We start from the raw sequence: 23,420 nt of genomic DNA, 5'->3' as shown, positions 1-23,420 counted from the left end.
TAATGTCAGAAAACACATTATAGCACTTTTCCATAAGCTGGTGTCAAACAGACTCTCTTACTTTTATAGGAGGGTGCGGTTTAACCGGTGTGAATCAGATTGTATAGTGCAGGAAAGCAGAATAGTTAATACCATACCTGACACCAGTTCTAATGTTCCAGCTAACTAAGAACTTCTATAGCGTGAGCAGAGAACTGATGAAGTCTGATTTTGATTTTGGTTTTTACTGATATAGTCTATATACCCAAAATAAAATTCAAAACTACAGCAATCGATCAGCTAATCTTCCTGGGAAAACAAGTCCTTGCAATGTAGTTTTTCCGCCTCAATCATCTGACAGATAGTGGAGGATTTGTTATGTATACCTCCAAGTCAGTCTTCTACTGTATTAGGTGGTTTCCTGAGAGCATTTCACAGGGTGCATTCACACTTGGTCTGTTTGGGCTGACTTTTTTCAAACTGAGTGCAGTTCGGTTCGTTTTGGAAGCATATATAAATGCTCCAAAAGAACTCGGTCGCTTTCAGAGTTTGTTTCATATAATTGATTGAACAACGTTTCTCAGCGATTGCTTAAAACACTGGAAGTGGAAAAACTAAAAACTTGACTGTCATTTGGCTTTGCTATCAAGAGGTCACTTGTTTTTATTAGCAGAGGGCTTTCTCTGTAATGTTCAGTATCTGTTTTTTTGTATCAATAATGTGTTCTTTTTACCCTTCTACAGTGTTGTTTCATAACTCTAATGAGCCTGTGGTGAGCTTAGCTGTGTTTCTCCATCCAGAATTACCTCAGTAACAACGAACAACAAATAATAATAATAATAATAATAATAATAATAATAATAATAATAATAATAGAACATTGATTTAAAAACCTGTTCACACACATTTAAATAAAGAGAAAAAACACTCAACATTCAAAAGTTTCATTTTCATCTCAGTTTATTGAGGAATAAACTATAAAATCTGAGTTACTAAAATGCTTTAAAGGAACACTTGTTTCAATAAAAATAAAAAAAAGTTCCATGTGAGCTGCTTTTGTTTTGTTTTTAACACAATCCACATTTCCGACTCTTTTCTTTCTCTTTTTTTGTGGTTATTAGTTTTTTTTTTTTTTGTACACATGATTAAATGTTTATACAAAGTGAAATCATAGCAGGTGCCCTCCTCAAATAAACTCATAGATTCATTACAAAATCTTGACCTTTTTTTTTTTTTTTCCTTTTAAATTGTTTAGTATTTTTTTTTTTCTCACCAGGACCTTACTGACACTTAAAGGGACTGAAACAACGAAGACCAACGAAGGACCTGCCTCTGGTCTGCTTCTAACTTTTTAAAATTTTTTTTTATTACAAATCTTATTTCTCCACTAGCAGCTACCTCAGAGTATCTAATCAGCAGTATTGCACATGAGTTATATAGGAAAATTATACAGTGGGGTAAGGGGGAGAGGAACATACATACTGGTTAAAATATTGAGGGTACAAAAAGCCCTAATCACTTAATACAATGGACATAACTAACATACACATACATAAAAATACAAATTTCGTGCTTTACAATATATTACATATTTCAGGTCATCTTTACCAAAAGGTGGTAACTACTCCCCCCACCTTGCTAAAGTTGTATATCTTTATTACAATGTACTTCCACTGTCTGCCCTTCCAAGTCACGGGACGTGACTTTGTGACTAACAGTATTCAGGGGGAAGTGGATAGGCTTTAGCAGCAGTAGCCTGATTTGCTACAGTACTGCCCAAACTGCAGACTGAGCCAAGGGGAAGCCAAGGCAGTTTAAGAACTGTCAAGTGCTCGCTTTACCACTCCCGTGACTGAACTTTAACACGTAAACATGAAATGTGTCTTCACGGCGAAAAGGAACATAAAGACTACTGTTGCATCGAGAGAAGGAAAGATAAACAAAGTCAGACCTGTGCCCTGTAGCTTCACGGCTTTCACTTCTCCACAAGTGGGTCAGAGTTGGTACAGAAGCGTTTGATAAACAATTTACTGTTACCACTGTTTCAAGACAGCTGAATCATTTGGCAGCTTTCCTCAATTTTCTCAAAGCCGTTATACAGGAGAATGCACAGCACCATGGTGCTGCTCTACTTGTTCAGTCCTCTGTTGAAAAGGGACACACTGTAGTTTGGGGTTTACAACATTCAAACAGTTTGGTTTTTTTAGACGTCATTGTATGAAAATGCAAATCCATGTCAAAAACGCAATTCCTTCAGTTTAAACCCAGACAGAAAACAATTCCTGTTTCCGATAACGGAAGTAGAAATCGTTTCAGTGACTAGATAACAATCTGCATTCGTTTACTGTAAACATGTCATCAACGTTAAGAGAGTGATTCACAACTCTGACAACTTCTCAAAAAATCAAAGTAAACATCTTTGGGAATGAACGCTACATTCATCTAATTTACCAGTCCTCGAGATAATATTGACATTTAAACAGCAAGGCAAAGCGGCAGTTTGCATTTAGCAGACGGGGAATGGTCAATCAGAACTGTGTTCAAAAACTGTCATGGTGTATATAGCTGATAAGCACATATGGAATTTGAAATGTTCTTTGAAAAAATGTGGTTTTGTGATTGAGTTCACTTGACGCAAATTAATTTCACTGATGCTGAAAAAGGGCAAGCATGCTTTAATTTCCCTTGTCACTTTAATCACAGCACGCACCCAGCTTTACAGATCACCGCTTGGAATTACTGATTCATGTTTTTAGTCTGTGTATCTCTTTCTGATGCTATCATTTTGATAAATCTTTTTGCCCTTTTCTAATCAACCGCACTTTTTAATCCTGCAATGAAAAACAGCTCAGGGACTACTCCCGGTCCTTTTACAAAGATTGACAAATTAAACAAAGACTTCTCAGCCTTGTGCAATGTAACAGATCACGTTCACCCAACATTAGGTCAGGTTAGGCACACATATGGCATTATAATCTACACTTTGGGGGGGTGACGGACATATTTTTGTACCTTGAGCACAGCATGAAGACGAACAAAAGACTGTCCGCTAGGTTTGGTTGGTCTTGGTAATACAGCACACATAAAATAACCAACTGGTTCCCAAAGCAGTGTGATACGGTGAGGCTTTTCTGAAGAGTACCGGCATGACCACAGGCACTGGCCTTATTAACTCGACAGTTAATCCAAAGGCCTTTTTTGTTTGACTATCAATGAAATGCACAGGTCCAGTTTGGCACCCTATTAAAAGAAAGAAGTCTACTAGCTTGGTCAAAACACAAGGCATAAGTGTTATGAATAAGGGGCTCAGTTACATGGATACTCATGAACTGTACTTCGAACCTTGAGAATGCAATTAAATCTTTGCAAATAGGGCCCCTCCGTTTCGCACAATTTGACCTCTTCATTACAACACTGGAAGGAAATATTTTAGTTTATATATGAGGTATTACAAACACTTCTAGCAGAGAGTTTCGTTATTCTTCAGGTCGTAACTTGAAGGGTTTTTAAAGGAAGAATAATGTAAATGATTGTTTTTAAGAAAAGGAATCGTACCTTTCCAGCTAACGCAAGAGGGTAACTGCCAGCTACTTGGGTTCATTAAAAGGCCAACGATCACACTGCTGTGGAAGCAACCATACACGGCACAATGAATCCAAACGGGTGGAACAGCAGTCACCTCTTTAATTACATCGCACAGAGGAGACCTGCGTCAACAAAACAAACACAATGGAACAAGTCGCACATCTGGTTCTCTTCTTCCTTCGATTGTCTTAATACTCCTTTTCTACACAAAGCAGTCGGTATTGAATAAGTGCTCTCAGCTAACATTCCAATGTCTCTTCTCTCACAGTAGCCACAAGCCAAAAATACTGTTAGGATTTCAGAATACATATTCTCTTTTCTTTTTAATACAATTACTTATGAAAATGACCTGTTGCTGGGTTTAGTTCCAGAAGCATGATTATATAAATACGTCGACACTAACCTTAGGTTTCCTTTATTTAGATTTATTTAGATTTTTTTTTTTTTTACACATTTTTATAAAGCTTTATTTTTTTTTTCTTTCCGATTTCATCGCTATGTTGGTCAAAGCCTCCTTTATTTTGAAGCAACAAATACAAATAAAAATCATTTTTTCCTACAGCAGATTGTCTGGATCAACCATGGGAAATGTCTATCGTCTTCCTAAGTGCTCATAGCGAGTCGTTCTTTTCCTCAGTCCCGAAATAAACGTCTTGATAGGCACTGCTGAGGGACAGCAATGTGGCGGACTGGACAGGGCCAAATCTGTCAACTTCACTTAGAAACCCTGGGTGCATAACTCACTACAATAGGCTCTCCAGAAAGCTGTAGGATGATGATGACGATGATGTTATCTTCCCTCGAAGGTTTGTTTTCTCGGCTAACACACTCACTGTCATCTTTAATTAATTGCTTTAGAGTGGGATAGTAACGGGCTTGCAGATTGCCTGAGGATTAACCCTTCTGGCCTCAGAGATCCACCAAGTCCCTTATGAACCGTGTCATCTTTAATTGAAGCTTTCCTGGTTGAAACATCTGCGGCTGCTGCTGACGTATTCTTTTAAAACAAAATGCAGTTTGCCTTTAGACATCTTCAACCCTTTCTCCATGTTTGCACCATCCTCATTTCCACGAGACCACAATTAGCACTCGGCAGATGGTGATCACCTCCGCTCAGTCCCAATTTCCCCAGCTTTCTTTTTTCCTTCTTTTTTTCACAAACGTACCAATATTATGCGCAAAAAGTCTTTCTGCCCGGCAGGCCAGATTTGCAGCTCTGAGAATGCATTGAAAGGTTATTTTGTATAATGTAATTACACCTTTAAAAGTCAGGTGACCAGCTTTCCAGAAGGCGGCCTCAGACTGATAATGTCATCTCGCCTCCAAGGGTACAAATTTCAATACAGATCTGCTTCAAGCCGCTATGCAGCTGATTTTTATTCCAAGTCAAATAAATTGCAGGTCCCGAGCTGATAGTTATTTTGTACCGAGGGCAAACATTTCTTCAGGCAGCTAACCATTTCCCCATAAGAACCTAAAGATGTGCTTCTATAGCACTTTGATAATGCTTTTATCATCTGCCACCACCTTTCTTTCTACGTAATTCACAGAATCAGTAAACCCAAGGTGGTCATGAGCGTCCTTGAACAGATAACTGCTACCTTTCCTCCACAATTATTATTTTTCTCTTTTTGCAATACATTATCCAAGGGGTGACTCGCATTGCTCTTGAAGGCAGCCTTGTTTTAATTTTTCTGGTAAACACAGCATTCAAGGCTCTGGTCCCTCTTTATGCATTATGGAAACGGCACTGAGCTTCAGCATATGATGGGCACTCCGTCAGTGTTGAAGATCATCCCTGTGGTGGGGTCGTAGGTCCCAGCCAGGTAGTACAGATCCTCGCTGTCCTGATATTTCTTGGTTTTAATCATCTGCTCGTACTGCTCCAGACTGACCACCAGACACTTGTGAGAGACGGTCTGCACATCGTTTTCATCGATGTGAGAGGACTGGTACAGGGCACGCTGCATGGGTGAAAGAACATAGGGAGGGATTTATTCACTGTTAAACACACACACGCACACATATAGCATTAGCTCAGTCATACAGTTATTATATACTGTACGCTGTTAGAACTGTCATACTACTGATATGGACTTGCTAATGTCATTAAAATTCACATACATACATTACATGCATACCAGAACTACAAATGTTGCAGGGTTTATAAAATAAATAAATTCCACCAACTACAGCACTGCTATGCTTTCTGGTATCAAATGGAAAATGCTGGGCTCGTTGTTGTATTTTTTTTGTATTTAGTCTACCACACGATATTTACAGCGGCGTTGCTTCCCATTTGAAATTCAACAGAAAAATGACATCATCCATAATGCTGTGATCGTCTGGAACTGTAAGCAACCGAGAGAACGTCTGCAGCAGGGCTGGTGTCGACGGAACTGAACCCGGGCTCAGCCCCAAGTCCAAATATACAGTATATATAGGTACTGTCTATGCCACTGGGATTAGAAAAACAAACACAGCATGGTAATATTGGCAGAACAAGGAGGAGCACCGCAGGTGCAGCTATAGCCAAACGTTTTACATCATTTGTGGATTGAGGCTCAACAAAAAATTAATAAAAACATAATTTAGAGGTTTTATTTAACATCAAAGAAACTACAGAGCAATATAGCAGAAATCTACCGGAAGCCACAGTAGTATTTAAAGCGTGTTGGATTTTGAAATGTCACATTTTTTAATTGTTGTCAGTTTTTCATTAAGTATAGAAAACTACAAAGCGGTATGCAATTCAAAATGTTAACGTAGCATTATTCCACGGGCTTCATTGGACTGTGAAGCAAAGCTGTTCAATTAGGCCTATACAAAATGTTTAACCATAGCTGTACTGCTAATTCACTGTACTCTAATGATATACATGGAAAAATACAACAAACAGTCTTGATTTACGATGGTCTGCACTGTATAGCAAGATGGGTTTAGATATTTGACCCATTATATTATGTTACAGTTTATTACATAGGCTGTAACAACTGCATAAAACTTTGTGTCTAAAAGAAATCACCACAATGCCGAAACGGCATCCCTCAATCACTGTCAGCCATGACGCTAGAACAGAAATGAATTTTGATTTTGCGAAAAGGCTAAAACCTGTTCCTGTTCCACATTGAACAAGCTGAATGTGTCGGAGTCTGTCTGCCTCACAAAATTCCGCCTTAATGGGTAGTCAAATTCAGGATTCAAAAATAAAAAAAAGGATGCTTTTTGAGATATTCATTTGTTAAGTGTGTTCATAGAATGAGGAGTTGTCTGGAATGCATTTGTGCTGTGGGCTAGGTTTTGATATTATTTTTATTTTTTATAGAAACGCTTTCATACTCACTTTTGTACTTGATAACATTAATTTAAAAATCTAATTGATGCCCACGATTAATGCGTTTGGTGACTAATTTGAAGCTATTAATATGTCTCAATATTAACTAAATCCAGTTATGAATCAAATTGATTAATCTTGTTATCAGACTGATTTATTAAAATGTTTGAACATACTGTTACTTGATTGATTACTGCCTTGTTCACAGTCATCTTAAAACAACGTTGGACTATGTTATGCTGAAAAATAAAAATAAACACGTTTTTGACCAATTCAGATTTTGCTGCCGCAGTATTTCTTTTCAAAAGGTTTTCTTTAGGTTGTGCTGCAAGCAGCACTGGTCTGCAGCGACTGTAAACATTTCAGCAACATCTTATCCCAACCAGCTTGCAAAAGGTCACACTAAGTGATCCAAAAGTATATGTTTCTTTTATTATTATTATAAATAAATAAGTTTATTTTGACAGGTGCTTCTAGGTGCTAAAGTTTGTAAGAACCGGTTTATTATTTTAAACTTGGCAACAAAAACAAACAGTCTGGCATTTATTATACTGGGTTTGTTAGCATTTAAGCACATAAGGGGAACACACATATTCAGATTTTCATTGTAACATGAAGACCAGCATTAGAGACAAACACATGACTATCAGCCCTAAAAGCCCAAAAGACGGCACATAATCTAACGTTACTTGCTATATGCCCTGTGCTTTCCCAGTAACCTGTAACGGTAGTTAATAAGTGAATCCTGTACAGTCCAGTCTTTTTTTTTTGCCCAGCTGTCCAGAGTTCAGTCTAGAAGCAAAATTCTGTCAAATACATGCCTCACGAACGCCTGGTTTCACAGCTGCAGGGAATCTGGGCGGCCACCAGCGCTCCTAGGTTAGCTCAGGCATTTCTCACGGAAAATGAATCCAGTTTTTTTGCAACCGCTTTATGTTGTTAGAAACTTAAAACCTAAAAACAAAGACTTGATTTGCTTTCCCATTATCTGTAGAACCCCCACACGAGCATAAAGAATAGTCAGGGCTCGAACTCACTTCCATGAAGTCCTTTCTCTGGTTGGAGGCCTGGAGAGCAGCTGGTAGTCCTCGCCCAGACTTCTGATCCCACTGCTGTCAACGAGAGAGGGAGACGAGGAGTTGGAACATAATACAGCTATTTCAGAGAGCACTTAAAATCTAGACTACAAGAAAGGTGGTCTCTAAACAGATCAGACTAAAAGCTATTTTTTATTTTAAGCCATCAGAGGAGCACATGTTTTTAAACTTCATACTGTATGTCAAAATGAGCCCCACCAGAAACACTTTCCAGCAGGTTTGCATGCATTAATTATCAAACAGGGCTTCAGATGATATGGCATACTATGGATGAGTCTGGCTTTATTCTATCGGCACCATGCATACATCCATTGGAGAATAAACATGGTAGAATATTCTTATAAGCACAGAATGGCAGAGATGGTAACTATGGTGCCACTATCCTTATAGCAGCTATAAAGTAGAACCAAATCAATCAAAATTCTGATCATTTATGTTTTTTGAGATATTAGAGGTTTTAGCATGACATAATACAATCATATTTAAAATCAGATTCCTAGTTAGTTAGTACTTATTAAAAGCACTATAAGCGTTACTATTTAAATCACAGTATTTTTTGTTTTCCCTAATCTCACCTTTCTATCATGTAATTTCCTCCCAGGGTTAGTCTCCTCTGGGTGGTAGAACCACTTGACTCTGACCACCATGTTGTTTCCCCAGGACTCCCACATACTCTGGATGCGCCCAATGTAGGGCAGGTTGGGCCGGCCAGCAGACAGGAAAACCGCACTGTCTCCGATGCGAATAATCTCCTTCCCTCGCACAATCGCCTTATAGAACAGCTTCTTGGCTTTACCTTTCATTCCTCGCCTCTAGAAAATAAAAAGATAAAAATGCATTTAAGCTTGTAGCACTGGGCAACAGTAATTAAAAAAAAAAAAAAAAAAAACCACACACACACACACACACACCAGGTGTTTTTCATTCAGGGCACAGCAGCAGCTGATTATAATAAACTTGTAGTTATCAAGTATATGTTTCTGGCGTCAGACATAAATGATCTGGATTAAGTTAAAAGGGAGTCAAACCAAAAGGATTTGAAACAAAAAAACCACATAACTGCAAATGCCAACAATTACAGAATAAAGCTCACCTGGGTTGGTTTGCCAAACCACTTCCAGAGCTGCCGGGCAGGCAGAAAGGCGGCGATTTTGGGTCTGTTTTCCACTGAAGGAAGTCTCTGACGCTTGGCCAGCTCCTTGGTTGTGGGCAGATGGATTCCTTCCCGTTTCTTCGGTCTATTCTTGCTTTGCAGCTGTTTCTGACTCCTGGCCTGGGATGGGGAGGAGGAAGAGGAGGTCTGGAGCTGTCCTGATAGCTTCTCCTCGACTTGGGGAGGAGCCTGCTGGGTGGGTGAAGTGGAGTGTGGGGAGCTTGGGGTCTCCTCATCGGAACTGCAGGAGTCTTCATCAGTGGTTGATGAAGAAGAGCTGGAGCTGGAAGATGAGGAGGAGGAGGAGGAGGAGGAGGAGGAGGAGGAGGAGCTGCTGCTGGAGGAGGACGTTGAGGAGTTGGTGGATGAGATGGAGCTGGAAGTCCTGGAGCTGGCTGAGCTACTGTCTTCTTGGGCTCCTACACCCTGGTTTTGCTTTTCTTCCTCCCCATCTGACTCAGAATTGCTACTGCTACTGCCACTGCTGCTGCTGCTGCTGCTGCTGTCGTCATCCAGTTCCTCCTCTTCCTCGTTTGTTTCCGGGTCCTTTACCTTAACCAAGCCATCCACGCTTCTCCCCAGCTTCCCTACGCTATACGTGGCGACGGCACTAGCCTTTGGCTTTTCCTTTTCCTCTGCTTTGGTCTTGGCTGCTTTCTGTTTGACCTCCCCTCCCATGACCATGGGATAAGCCATCATGGTCTTGTTGTTCCTCTTGCCCGAGAAGCTCTGGTCTTCCATCATCATCAGGGCTTTGGTCTTCTTGGTCTTTGGAGACGTCACTCCTTCGTGATCCAGCTTGATCATGAGCTCAGACTCTGGCTGCTTTCTTCGGGCTTCATCACCTTTCCTCCCTTTCTTGGATTTCGCTTTCCCCTGGCTGTTGTCACTGGGTATGAATGAACCCAAGACACCACTGTAGGAATCTGAAAGGACGTTGCCAAAAACTGGTCGTGTGTAGGATGCCTGTTGCTGAGCGTTTCCTTTGGCAGGAATCTTCCCCTTTGTGATTTTCTTCAGTTTCTCAGTAGGCATCGCCACAGAAGAGCCAGCGTTTGGGCTTTGCTGGCAATTTCTAGCTGGCCTGGAGCCTGTTTTCCCCTGGGCCGCTGATCTCTCCTGGGTGTCTGTGGAAGCAGACACTTCTCCTTGTTCACGATCCTCAGGAACAACTTCAGGCCCTTTGCAAGTTAGAAAAACACATCAGGGTTTGAATACATAATATGTCTAGAAGAATCAGCCTCTACTTTTAAAAATGTTTAACGGATTAACACTGTTTGTATTATTTTCACACAGTACATGGTCTTGTATTTATTTGGTTGCAGAGGAGTTAGCAGGTCACTGTACCAGGTTTAGGTTTGGGCCTCCTGCCGCGCCCTCGGCTCTTTGGAACTGGCTCCTCCAATAGTTGGACGCTTGCCTCCTTGACTTCCCCGGCATCCTTGCTGGACTTCCTGCTGCGTCTCATTATGCTGGGCACCAGTAAGGCAGGAGAAGGCTCTGCACCTGTAAACATCAAGCCTGACCTAAACCTGGGAACCACCTTGCACAGTGGGAAAGTGAAAATTCTGGATTTCTGAGCGAATAAACTGGCTGCCAAAACAGTGCCACACACTTAAGCTGCACACATATATAGGGCACACAAATGTACAGAGGTTTAGAGTACTTTTTCACCATTACTGACTTCTAAAGAGGTCTAGGAAACATAACTCCATTCTATAAGGTTAACCAGACCTTGTCTTGGGTATGACATATTTGTGTACAAGATACTAAAACCATTTCATTTTAACTGGAGTATTTTTCTGAGGTTAAACAATACCAAGCTGAACCTAAAAACAATAAAGCATGTTTCCAGTTGTTATGTAATACTTACACTGTATCTTATAATCAGGAGGCAGCAGTCGGATGAGGGACAGAGGAATTCTCCCTGTGTCACCGTCGTCAAACTCCACGGTTATCAAATCGTCGTCCTCATCTACATCAGGGCTCCCTACACGACATGCAGCAAAGGACAAGGTTTAAGGGCTTGCCTGGGCCTGGAGAACACATCTGGAATTGTGTGGAAGAATCGGGATTCATAGCTGGCGCTGTAGCCTCAGGTAACACACAGGAAATACAAAATAAATAAAATAAAAAAATCTGGTATTCTGCAAACACAGCTCATATATGTCTCTAAGAAATCCCTCAGGAAGCAGAGGGGGGTGGGGTGGGGGGTGGGGGTTTCAAAAGTTGTTTTTGCCTTCTTACTCCCCCTTATCACATGCGGCACACGTCCAACCAAAACCTCACTAGAGGTACTGTATTCCAAGCCAAGGCTGACCAAGATAAATGGATTGTCTTTAAGCCACAGTTCTAGGCCCCGTTTCCCAAAACCACAAAACTTTAAGAGAACTTGGATTTGAAATACAGCAGCAGCTGTGGTAGGAAAAGCATGGATGAAAATACAAGATACAACAGGACACTGTTGTATATTACCTCTGACCACGGTTCCAGGATACAGGCAGCGGTACTGCTGACTCCAGTATGCAGCGATTCTCGTTCCCTCGGGGAGGTATTGCACAGAGGGGGGCTTCACATCAATGATCTGTGGAGGGCAGTTGGGATATATGGTTTTTAAATTACCCAAGGTTCCCATGCACAGTTCATTTGTGGATTAAATGGGCTATAGTAACTCATGCATAAATGAACTAGGAATTTCATGAAGTCCACAAAAATTTTAAACAGAATCCAGAGGGTATGTATTACATTTATAACAACGGGGTAGGACCAACATACATCAACGTGCAAATTCTTCTAAATAGGTTGGAAATCACTGTATAGTAACTGATTAATAGAGAAGGCTATTAATGGAGAAATTGGGAGTTTGGGGGGGGTGATTTATATTGCATCTTTCATTGAAGTTCCTTGGCATATAGTGTGCTTTCTATTCCGCACTGTGTACACACTGCCTCCTGTAGGAGCTGCTCCAGGGAATAGATGTGAGGCCGGTTCCCTCTCTCTCCTTCCACAACAACTCGGTATCTGAAAAAAACAAAAACAATGCAGGTGTGATCTCTCAGCACACCACAGGACTGCAGAGAACAGGGCTCTGCCAAAGCAAGGCCTTCACCCCCCCTCTTTAGGGAAATGGTCAAATGAAAAGAATCAGGCCCTATTTTTAATACTGCAGAAACAAATAAACCAACCAACCTGCAAGATTGTTATTATGATTGCAGTTGGTGGACTTCTAGGTATTTCAATTTGCAAGGAAGGCTGAAAGGTTATAGACTCAGGTTTGTAAGTGAACATCTTAACTCTCTGGATTATTCGTGCCCCTCTGGGTGCCTGGTCTTACTTGGGTATTAGAGGGGATTCTTTGAGGTTTATGGAAATGCCAAGTTGTCTGATTAGTTTATTCTTGCGATCAATGCTTGTTCCTTTGTTGTCTTTTCTCAGAAACCAGTGCTGTGACTGAAGAGATGAGAGGGAAGATGTGAAACCCTCCGCGGCTTTAAGAAGAAACGCCATGACTGGCATGAGCTTGTAAATATGTAGGTGCTGTCAAAAACCCCCAAAGGTTAAAATAAATAAATAAATAAATAAACTAAAAAAAAACTAAAAACCCTCAGATCTGTGATCTCTGGTGTTTTCTTATGGGATTGTGGAAGTAGGAACCTTACCAATGAATTACCTCGCTTCCCTGTAGAATCACTTCCAAAAAACTGCATTTACTGTATAGTCAATTCGGAGACCTTTTATTTCCCTAAAATATGCAGCCAGTTGCTGCATGTCTAGATTTTGTGTTTCCAAACAATTCTTGGTCATTTCAAGATTTAAGGGTTTAGACACAAATACATATAACCTCCAATACGGGAGGTGGTGTTGCAAAACCCATTTGTCTCCAAACACTGTAATCAATTTTGCCTAACACCTGGAAGGATGTTCAATTCAATTATTTATTTTGAATGTGGTGTATGGTTAGAATTGAAATATCTGGACTGCAGTATCGTTCGATCTGCTGGATTGCATTGGCAGGATTTGGTATGGAGCACCAAGCCGGGCTCCAAGAGGCTGCACAGGGCCTGTGGTGATGCTGGGGGTTCCTACTTGACAAGCCTGCCTGTTCTTGATTAAGGGGGACTGAAGGACGCTGTTTGCAGAGAGCAAAAAACACTGACAAGTGTTTTTTTATTTTGGCTGGTTTCTTAACTGTTGCAAGGGTGGGATAGACCATGAAAACAAAGGCCGGTTTGGCTTCTCAGGAACTTGTAATTATGTAATCTCTAGACCCGGGCTGTAAAGACCACTGCAGTTGAATGGCAGCCCCATGACTTTGATTCTGGTCTCAGCACTGACAGCACCACTCAAAGCCACAGTACCGCAACTTTCCCTTCACATAACCACAAGTCACAAGGCTCGCTACAGTGGGCCTCCTGGCTTCCAGTGCCGATGCTCAAGTTTCGATTATGTTCCAAGGGGCTGGGTGTTGCAGTAGGGATTACATTTGTCAAGTGCTAATGCCATTCTTCATCCCTGCATGAGCTGGTTACATTTCAGTTCTCATGTTTGAGGATAAGGAGACAAGATCAATAGCACTTTCAGTGTCGCAATCAGTCTCGTCTGTGTACTGTTCAGGACTCTCCAAAAGAAATGTCCCTACTTGAAAACAGAGAGGTGGAATGTCTGCCGAACTTTCATTTGAAATGCATTGAAATCCTCTGCAACTACAAAGCAGTACTGATGTTTTCTAAAATGTGCAGTTCTTAACAATCTTCAATAGGCCACGGCGCTTGGTTTTTGCACAATTGTGCCGAAAAGTCACAATCCCCTCCCCAACCAACCATTAACCTTGAAGGATTTCAATAGGTTCAGTTGCAGGGGGAAAAAAAAAAGAATCTTTTTCCTCCAGAAGAACTCTTGGTGCATGTACATTAAACTAAAAACTACACGCCCCTCTATTGGAGCCTGTTACTTTAAAAATAACACATTTATAATACATGTCACAGGATGATCTCGATAGCATGGGCAAGGACTGTCCTGGGTGATCAGTCACACTAAATCCTTATCTATCTGTCTGTGTCCAACACAAAACTAATAAACTTTCCCTTGGATTCCGAAAGGGGTTTCGGAATATGCCAGCGTCTCCCAGGAGCAGGGTCTGGCAGCTTTGAGGGAGCCTGCTTTTAGATGGTGGCCACACAGTTTATTGAAGCAAAAAGTTAAATGCGGTTCCAGGCAAACAGAAGAGGTAAGCAGCAGCCCCGAGAGGCTCCGACTCATCAAAAAAGGTCAGAGTTTCAAAGTAAGTGCTCCTGCAGCAACTGAGACGATGGGCAAGAAAAAGAAAAATAAACAATGGATCCTGGTATCCAAACGGCTGGGGATTCGTGCTGTCTCTGCACTTAATGTAAACTGGAAACCACTCAGAAATGCCAGCACTTCACTTCAATCGTTACCGGCACCTTTTTAAAATGAATATAGTCATACGTGTGGACAAAAGAGAGACACAACTCTTTATAAAGTGGATTACCAAAGTGAGCTGGATGGAAGACCTAGTCCAAAGCTTGACATTCTGATAGTGAACATCTCAACTCATTAATATTTTTAGTTCTGTAAGATGCAGAACTACTGAGGCAGTTAGATGTAATGAGGCTATATGCTCAGCTCTTTTGCATTGTAGTTAAGATGCTCGCTTCCCACATGCAAGGTCACTGGTTTGCACCCTGCCTCTGTCTTAGTTACATTTGTAGAAGATTCACACTTTAAGCAGGAAGTTATATAAATATATATAGACTAAATGAAAAAGTGGTTATTAACATGAATGTGTACAGGACTAGCTGTTCAGTGTGCCTGCCAAGGACTTCTTTATGAACCTTAAATACAAATGTTATAAAAAGTTAAAAAAAAAAAGGACCAAGCTAGGTAAGGGAATGGTTTTGCTGTATGGGAGTTTTGATTCTGTATTGATCTCTTTAATACTGGCTCATTAAAGACTCCAAAAACAGGGTACCAACAGGTTTTCAGATATCTTCTTTCTCCTTGCTTGCAGATTTATTGATTCCCTCCCTAAGGCAGGGTGCTAATGGATTCAACTAATAAGCAAGGCAAAAAAAAAAAATCAATCTTTGGATAGAGCACAATATCAGCCAGTTTTTAGCCTTCATTTACCAACTGCAGGATTCCCCAAGCTACGTGATCTCCCCTGCTTGCAGCGCCTCCTGCTGACTTAATACTGAAGTGCCTCACAATCTTAGACTTATTTGCTTTAACTTGCAGCAATAAACAATCTCTTCAACTAAAACTGGAATTAAAAAAGGCTTTTTAGGAAACAACCTTCAAATGAAATAAATATACCTTCTCTAATCCTTCTCTTTATCATACACGGTACTGAACAACAGCTATGAAAGTCTGTATGTCCAGGTGTGAAGCCAGCTGGGGTTTCTTCATTAAGAGGGACCAGGTAAATTGCTCCACGGTTTATGAGGCGGGAAAAAAAAGGGTTTGCAGAAAATTCAAATCATACTTTAAAAGAAAAATAATTCTCTTAATGCCATACCATTAGATCAAAACAAAATACATTAAAAGTGGGCAGGATTTGCAATCATGATATTCAGATTTTCTGGAGACCCCCTTTCTGCTCCACATTGACGCTGCCTTTACACACACATCGTGTGATCTTAAAAAAATGTAATGGGACCACACATGCAAAAAAAAAAAAAAAAAAAAAAAGAGCTAGCTAATAATGAAAATCCCCTAAGGATTTGTGTTTATAAGTTTCTTAACATTTTAGCAGATTTAAAACCCCTTAGAAGTTTTTTTTGTGTGTGCTGAATTCAGGCTTGTAGTAACTAGATTTGCTTTATAATAATTCTCAGCAGATTTCCCTGCTGTTAATAAACTCCCAGCCTTTGCAGTCTGATCTGCAGAGAATTAAGCCAAAGTCTGTCTGCAGCTACAGGCATTCTAAAGCCTCTCTCTGTGGGAAATGGCTGGGTTTGCAGTTCGAGGGGTAGTTAAGTCCATAAGACAGACAAGGTTTGACATGGGGGCACAGAGGTAGGTTTTTCCCTCACATGTCTGGAGAGTGAACAGTCTGGACGTGGCCGGCGTAGAGCAGCTTATCATCCATAGGAATGAGGACCCGGAGCCCATCCTTCAGCTCGTCTTTGTCGATAACACAGTTACGGGGGCCTGGAAGGAGGAGGAGAGAGAGGGAAAAGAAAGTCAGCAAGTCAAAGCAGTAGAAAAGCATCTTGCCAATTGTCTGAATGTACAAACAGGCATTTTATTCTGCAGCCCCAGACTGCACTGACGCTAACAGAACAGACCATCGCAGATTCTTACAACAGGATAGCCAGCCCATAGGCAGACCAGTTCATTGCTGCTCTGTTCATGCGATACATCACCCATTCCTTTAAAACACTCAATAACAAAATCAGAAGAAATACCTTAAGTCAAGCAGACAGCTTAATAGCAAAGTCCTAGACCTATTATAAACTTACAAAACAGACCTTATTGAGACTGTAGAAGAAAAAAAAACACATTGCATATGTTATACATTGTTTGTTAAGCATCAAAATAAAACAGTTATAAAATGGATCGCTTTCTTTCCAAGGACAAGGTTTTCTTGCACCCACACTCTACATTCATCTGCCACTCAGTAGTAGTTACATTTTTGATTTTAGCCACAATTGCTCAGTCTTATTCTGAAAATGCTGCATGATAAGATAAAATCGAGTCTCCATTGTTATTCAATACCTCTCCTCAGTGGTAATTAATGAATGCATGGATTTAGGCACATTACAAAACACACACAAATATATATATAAATATATGAATGATAATAACGGATTGTTTTCATTTGAGGAGGCAGTCAGCGGTAAGCAAACAGGACTCACCGGGCGTGTTGGGCCTGTCAATTAGCGCACTCAGCGAGACGTTCTCATCTTCAGAGAAGCTGCTGTCCTGATTGGGCTCGAAATCCTCGTCAGCGGCCATGCTCTCCATCAGCTTGCTGACTGCACCGCCCTTCCCTCGCGCCTGCTGGGAAACGCACCTCTCAATCCTTCTGCCTAACGAAGCCCCGGAATACACAGAGGTGCCAATGCTACGGAACTGAGCAAACAACTCCTACTGGTTAGTCTCAGGCCCCTTCTTGAGCAAAAGGTAACTGTGCCAAACTGCGTGGTGGTTTTATGATAGAGTCAACCAAACTTCAAAATGAGTTCAAGCTCAGGGTCGTCAAGAACTACCTACCTAGCTCTCATTCACTTTCAACATAATTTTGCCCAAATTACCTTGAATTCCAGTTCCTTTTATTGGCCAACACAAAAGAGTGCTCCACCACCAATTAATTTAAGAATAGAAAATGCATTCAAATATGGATCACAAATCTGACCCTTTTCCACAACTAGTAGCGGATATTTGATTTTCTTTTAGGAATAAGGTGTGTAGCTAAAAGCCAAGGCAACACAAAGCCACTTTTTCAGGAGCAGTGGCTTGAAACCTGGTTCCAGGAGATCTAGTTTGAGTCAACTTCGCTGTACCAAACCCCTAGTCTCCCCTGGAGTGCCATGCAGTGGCCTGAAACCTCGTCTCCCGAAATCAAGTTCCAAGCCACAAAGTGGCTCCGTGTTCCCTCGGCTCAAGCCAGCAAGCAAGCAAGCTGCTGTCAGTATATGAAGAGTTGGGTGTGAAGCCTTCCTCAAGAACCGTATGGAGCCAAGCATGGTTAGAGAATGTAAAATTAGCATTAACAGATTTGCAGAAGGAAACAAAACCTTGTCCAACTCCCTTTGGGTGTACTTTGAATAGTGAGATAGCTCTTAATAAATAAAAACAAAAAACAATAGTCCTTTTTTTCCCTGGCACTGCATTAATCTAAAAGTGGTCAATCAGAAGACAGGGCAGAGCCCCTAATCTAATTTACCTCTTTCTTTACCTCCCTCGTCTTCACCTTCACCTTGTTCTTCTTGCTGGGGCTGAGGGGGGAGGAGGTCAGACAGACCCGGCCCTCGTTGGAGGTGCTCGAGTGCTGGGGGGGTGACAGACACAATGGGGTCTCTCTGCCTTTCTTCTTCTAAAAAAAGAAACAATCTAGTCAACTAGAGAGAACACAGTGCATCACTGCACAGGCTGGATCTGTTGAGAGAGGGGCCTCTATCCAAACTGATATCAAATGGGCTATTCACACATCCGTCACCAGAGATGGAGTGAGGGGGGGCAGTGGAGTCATCCTGGAAAAGGGCCAAATGGGCCAATCAGGAACTGGATATCTACAAGTTTCTTCAGACGGTTAATTGTTCACCCTTGCCCATTATACTTTCAAAACCAATTTGTTTTCCAGGACTAGCTCAGTTGGATTTGCAGTGCAAAGCGCTTCTGGACAACTGCAATTCAACAAGCAGTACCTGTATATGTAAGTGGGTGTTTACTTATGGTCCTGTTCAGGGATGGAAAGAAGACTCCTACTACCAAGCAGTTTCACCCATTCAAGGTTTTACTACGAGCCTGATTTGCCACAGTATATGGCTAACAAGCTCCACTGTGTCTTATTAAACTCATCGTAAAATCTGGAATTAATCCAACTGCTGTGCAACGGGAGTCCTATTTCCATCCCAGCTGTTGTTGATGTGTACCACCCCTACAAGCAGAACAAAAGCTCCTAGAAAATGAATTGCAAACAGGAACATACCTTGCCAAGGTCTTTTTCCTCCTTTGGCCTGCTGGCTTCCTTTTTTGGGCTTTGCGGCACGGCTTTGGGGGAGCGAGCTGGCTTGGCACTGGCAGGAGGGCTTGTTCTGGAAGGAGAGAGGGGTGTGGCCAGAGTAGCGTCGTGAAGGAAAATACGCTCGCTCCTCCGGCGTGGCCAGTGGTCGTCGTCGCTCACCTCCTGGCCGAACTCGAAGCTGAATTCCTGGGGAGACTTCACCTTCTTCAGCTTCTTTTCCGCCAACTTCAGCTTGTTGGAGCCGGGCAGCTCCCCAGTCATCCCAAACGGCACAGCCGAATCCAGCAGAGGCTTCTTGGAGTGAAGCAGCGAGGGGGTCTTCTTCTTAATCTTGATGTCACTCTCTGAATCTGTGTATTCAAATTCAGTCCCTGGCAAGAAAGAGAGAAACACGTCTCAACTGGTTTGGAAAGGGACTTCTTTTTCTATCCGTGACATAGAAAGACCACGTCTAACGAGAGCTCCTTTCTATTACTCGAGAGTCATTTCTAAATGGACGCCTGCTGCTCTTTTAATGTGCAGCTGCTACAGAGACAGGCAGGCACACAGTAGTTTACCTGAGAGCCTTTAAAACCTCAGTGTGGAAGTCCCCCTCTGTCTAATATGGGAATTGGGTTTCACTCATTAGCTGATGACAAATAGGATTAGCAGTTTCGAAGCACAATCCTTTCTAAGACTCTAAACTGGCTGTAAATTTTATATATATATATTACACCCCTATATACCTAAAATATACCTAAAATACCACATATATCCAGCTGGTTAACCAGATGCCATTGATGTCTGCCTTGCTACATGACATCAACACTCAGCATGCATCTCTATTCAAACATTGTTTTGTATCCTTTAATAGGGGCTTTCTGTCCAGCAATGGAGAGCATTGCGGTGGTAGGGGGCTCCAATGTAGATGTGAGAGATGCTCTATACTGCTGTACCCTCAGAGATGTTTCAAATTTAAGAAAACTTATTAGAATGGAAACTAAACTACACTTCTGGTTTGGAGGGAAGGAACTAGGAAACCATCACTACCCATGAGGCTCTGCCTTTCTTCCTTCTTCTTGGCTTTCTGCTTGGCCTCTAACTGAACGACGGACAGTGAAGGAGCGATGATTGGACTGGGCATGGCGCTGGCAGCAAACCTGGCCAGCAGCCCCAGCCCGCTCTCATCCAGGCTGGGAGAACCGAAGCCATCACTCCCATCCACATCATACTCCTCCTCATCATCATCATCCTCCTCTGAGGTATAATCTGCCAAGCAACGAGAGAGAGCTTAGTTCATTTCTGGGGCTTTCGCAGCTTCTACACAAGCTCTGCAGCAAAATGAGACAAGCCTTTTTAAAAAGTCAAATTCACTTTATAACAATGCCATTTGTACATGTAATGTAAGCGATACATGCTGCCTGACTATAGAAGGATAAGTCCGTAGGCATTGTGTTTTTTTTTTGTAACACTATTAGTTGCCATGTCAAATGCGAAGTTACGTTTTAAAAATGGACGATGTGTCATTTTACTCTGACGTGATTTAGATTAAATTCAACACTATTTGCATGTTTTTTTTTTTTTTATTTATATTTAGGAAAAAAAAACAAACATGCAAGTACAAACAGTCATGCAGAACTGAGAGTGTCACCTACAATAATTACACACATGCACTTTCCAACAAAACCACTAAGGCCATTTTAAGATTACTAACTGACTACATACCTCAACTTGTTTCTTATCTGGTCACAGTAATGTGGAACTGAAGAAGCGTTCCAGTGTTTTTATAGGAGTATCCTTGCTAAAAACTAATAGAACAGCTTGACACTGTATATTGGTCCTGGCATGCTGCCAATACTGGATGAAAACCGAATTAAGACGGTTCTTTATTTGGTTTGCTGTTTAGCATCTGTCAAAGTGAAGGGCATGTGACAAGGTAATAAACTATGGCTGGCACTTGTGCCAAACAGCAGGATGGGCAAATAAAAATAAATCGCAGCATACAGAAATACAAATAAAAGAAATTAAGACTAAGCAGTGCCTGTTAGAGAAAAGGGAAAAGGGATAGCCAACTTCTGAAGACAGAAATTAGCGCCAGCTCAGAATACCATACACCGACTTTCATAAGCAGACAAAAACACTAAGAGACAAAGACAGAAACATTCTATACAAACTACTGACGTGACAGCAGCCCATGACCTATCTGCTGACTCTTTAGACTGAAAGCATTACAGGTTAATGCATGGGGGGGGGGGGGGGGGGGGGGGGGGGGGGGGGGGGGGGGGGTTGTTTTTTTGTTTTTTTTAAGCAGATGTTAAGTTATCTTTACTGCAAACATTTTGACCGCAAAGCATTTCAAACAAAGCAACCAGCATAACAAAAATTAAAAAAAAAAAAAAAAAAATAAAAATCAATGCTTCAGGAAGCACAAGCAAGCCAACAGCACTCAAAGCAGGCTGTGTGCAGGCAGACTTTCAACAACTTTGGGTCGTGTTCGGTCTCCTCAATATCGTTGCTAAAGTAAACATAGATTTCGCTAACTGGTCACTTTAGCTATGGTTATTTCTTTTTTCGGACAATCTCAAGCTTGTTTTTGAAAGTCAGGAGCATCCCTTAGGTGCTGTATTCCTAATAAGAAAACCGTGCATAGTAAAATCATTCAGTGCAGCATTACCCCCGAAATGAAAGCCTGCTGAAGTAACTGTGCAACTCCTTGGGTGTATTTTTCTTGGCATCTTGGATGGCCCGTTGACCTACTTGGCCTTTATTAGGACAGCAGAGTGCCAGACAGAATGAAATGATGACAACTCAACTAGAAAGATGCTTCTTTCTATATGCCTACTGTCTCTGTTGCCTCTCTTACTCAAGCTTAGGCATGAGAACACACTGCAATGTATTAAAAAAAGACCTTCCTTTCTAATTTAATTAAACCTAAATTTAATTAAAGCCTCCTGAATTCTCCATATCACAGTCCCCTTTTTCTAACTTTGTGGCCCTTCATTAAATTCTGGCATAAGTTTAAATCAGCTTCCCATTTTTTTCTTTTTAGATTGAATATGATTTGTTACTATAGACTTGATTGTACCATAAAGGTCTCCACACAGCAGACGCAATGCGACAAGCGAATGTGTCGTATGACAACCGCACCACAACAAATAATAATAAAAAAAATAATAATTGATACAAGATGTTCACACTGCCTGAGATGCGACGGGCGACACTGAAGCGACAGAAGCGCTGCAAAAAATTACGATTCGCGTCCAAGTTTACGATTTTGTCGCGCGTCACCTGGGGAACCGACCAATGAGAAACAGCTTCCCTTGCATGCCTTGAAGGCTTCAGTAAAATAATGTTTAACAAAATAAATACATAACAATTATAAAGACACGGCAGTGAGGGAGAACATCTGGGAGTTGATTTCAAGGGTGATTTGTTTACCTTTACGGAAAGCCTTCTGAAAAGCTATTATGTATATATTTTTAATTAACAGGACTAACAATAAAAAAAGTGTTTTTTTCCCCCCAGCTGATGATACAAAGAGGAGAGTCCGTGTGCGCCTGTAAAAACTCAAATATACTGGTGCGTGGGTATAATATATATAATCATAATTAACCCATAACCCACAGTTATTATTTGTAATATTAGTTTGAAAAACCCAAACCTAATTTGAATACATTTTAACTAATTTGGTCTCATGCAGACGCACAATAGTGCTGGCTGTTTTGCCGAGTATTAATAACGTGTGTTAATATATTTTTTTTATATAAAGTCGATTTTAATTATCCAGACAAATTGCATCGCGACCAGTGTGTGGAGAACATAACTCATATAAATAAATTGTTTTAAAAAAAGGGCAAACACACAGGCCAGTATTCCGCATGTTTGTTTTGTACTGCAAATCTACCTTTACAAAATCTTAAGATTCAAAAGAAATAACCATGGCTCTCTGACACAATTTAGGCAAGGTTAAAATCAGGCAATTAAAAAAAGGCGAAATTTTTCCCTACTATGAAAATATGAAAAATAAATTAGTATATCATGGTTAATATTCAAAAAGTCACATCAAGAAAGGGTGATCTTCCTACCTACAGAACAATGGGTCTGAAGACATGAAAAGTCTGCCCTACTCCCAGCCAATCGCATTGCTTCTTTTTTTGCCGCGGGATGAGCAAATGCAAAGAGCGATACAGACATTGAAAAGCATCATGGGTAGGAGAAGGGGGGCAGAGGTGAAGGGTGGCCAAGCAGCTGCAAGGAGAAAGCGATCAAATCTAGAAATGCTAGGTTATTCATGGTTTAGTAAACAGGGCAAGCAATTAGAAACCCTATTGTCCAAATATCCCTTCAAGGTAACCAAAATGAAGCAGTACGTACGAGAAATAAATAAATAAATAAATAAAAGGAGGTGTTTGATTGTTTACTGTTCTTTTCCAGAAAGATGTACTACTCATAACATTTCAAACCCCCATCTGTACTTTCTAAACATGCTGACCCAGTGCATAAACAACCAGTTTCCAGGTGCAAAAAAACTGTGGAGTTCTCTGCAGCCTCTGTAATATTCTCTTGCCCCTGACCTCAGTCTTG

The 23,420-nt window shown here is 41.1% G+C and overlaps 1 protein-coding gene across 7 annotated transcripts in view; it reads right to left on the bottom strand.

Moving 5' to 3' along the window:
- Nucleotides 1-921: 921 nt before the first annotated feature.
- Nucleotides 922-23,420, bottom strand: part of LOC121330865 (trinucleotide repeat-containing gene 18 protein-like) — a 64,320-nt gene continuing 41,821 nt past the window's right edge. For 3 of the 7 annotated variants that reach the window (XM_041277743.1, XM_041277748.1, XM_041277747.1), the window contains exons 18-30: nucleotides 19,887-20,105; nucleotides 18,822-19,228; nucleotides 18,057-18,206; nucleotides 17,026-17,170; nucleotides 16,201-16,318; nucleotides 12,094-12,169; nucleotides 11,624-11,732; nucleotides 11,022-11,138; nucleotides 10,496-10,654; nucleotides 9,089-10,329; nucleotides 8,571-8,807; nucleotides 7,936-8,010; nucleotides 922-5,528 (exon numbers count right to left, since the gene is read on the bottom strand). In XM_041277743.1, coding sequence (XP_041133677.1) covers nucleotides 5,322-5,528; nucleotides 7,936-8,010; nucleotides 8,571-8,807; nucleotides 9,089-10,329; nucleotides 10,496-10,654; nucleotides 11,022-11,138; nucleotides 11,624-11,732; nucleotides 12,094-12,169; nucleotides 16,201-16,318; nucleotides 17,026-17,170; nucleotides 18,057-18,206; nucleotides 18,822-19,228; nucleotides 19,887-20,105 — 3,260 coding nt within the window. In that variant the 3' untranslated portion in view covers nucleotides 922-5,321. The remainder of the gene's footprint in view (nucleotides 5,529-7,935; nucleotides 8,011-8,570; nucleotides 8,808-9,088; nucleotides 10,330-10,495; nucleotides 10,655-11,021; nucleotides 11,139-11,623; nucleotides 11,733-12,093; nucleotides 12,170-16,200; nucleotides 16,319-17,025; nucleotides 17,171-18,056; nucleotides 18,207-18,821; nucleotides 19,229-19,886; nucleotides 20,106-23,420) is intronic. The other 4 variants (XM_041277744.1, XM_041277746.1, XM_041277749.1 and 1 more) reach the window with 4 other exon arrangements.

This window comes from Polyodon spathula, chromosome 18 (assembly GCF_017654505.1).
Source record: "Polyodon spathula isolate WHYD16114869_AA chromosome 18, ASM1765450v1, whole genome shotgun sequence".
In the NCBI taxonomy this organism is placed as follows: domain Eukaryota; kingdom Metazoa; phylum Chordata; class Actinopteri; order Acipenseriformes; family Polyodontidae; genus Polyodon; species Polyodon spathula.
The sequence above is the reverse complement of the archived record's forward strand: the minus strand, read 5'-3'. Positions and strand labels throughout refer to the sequence as shown.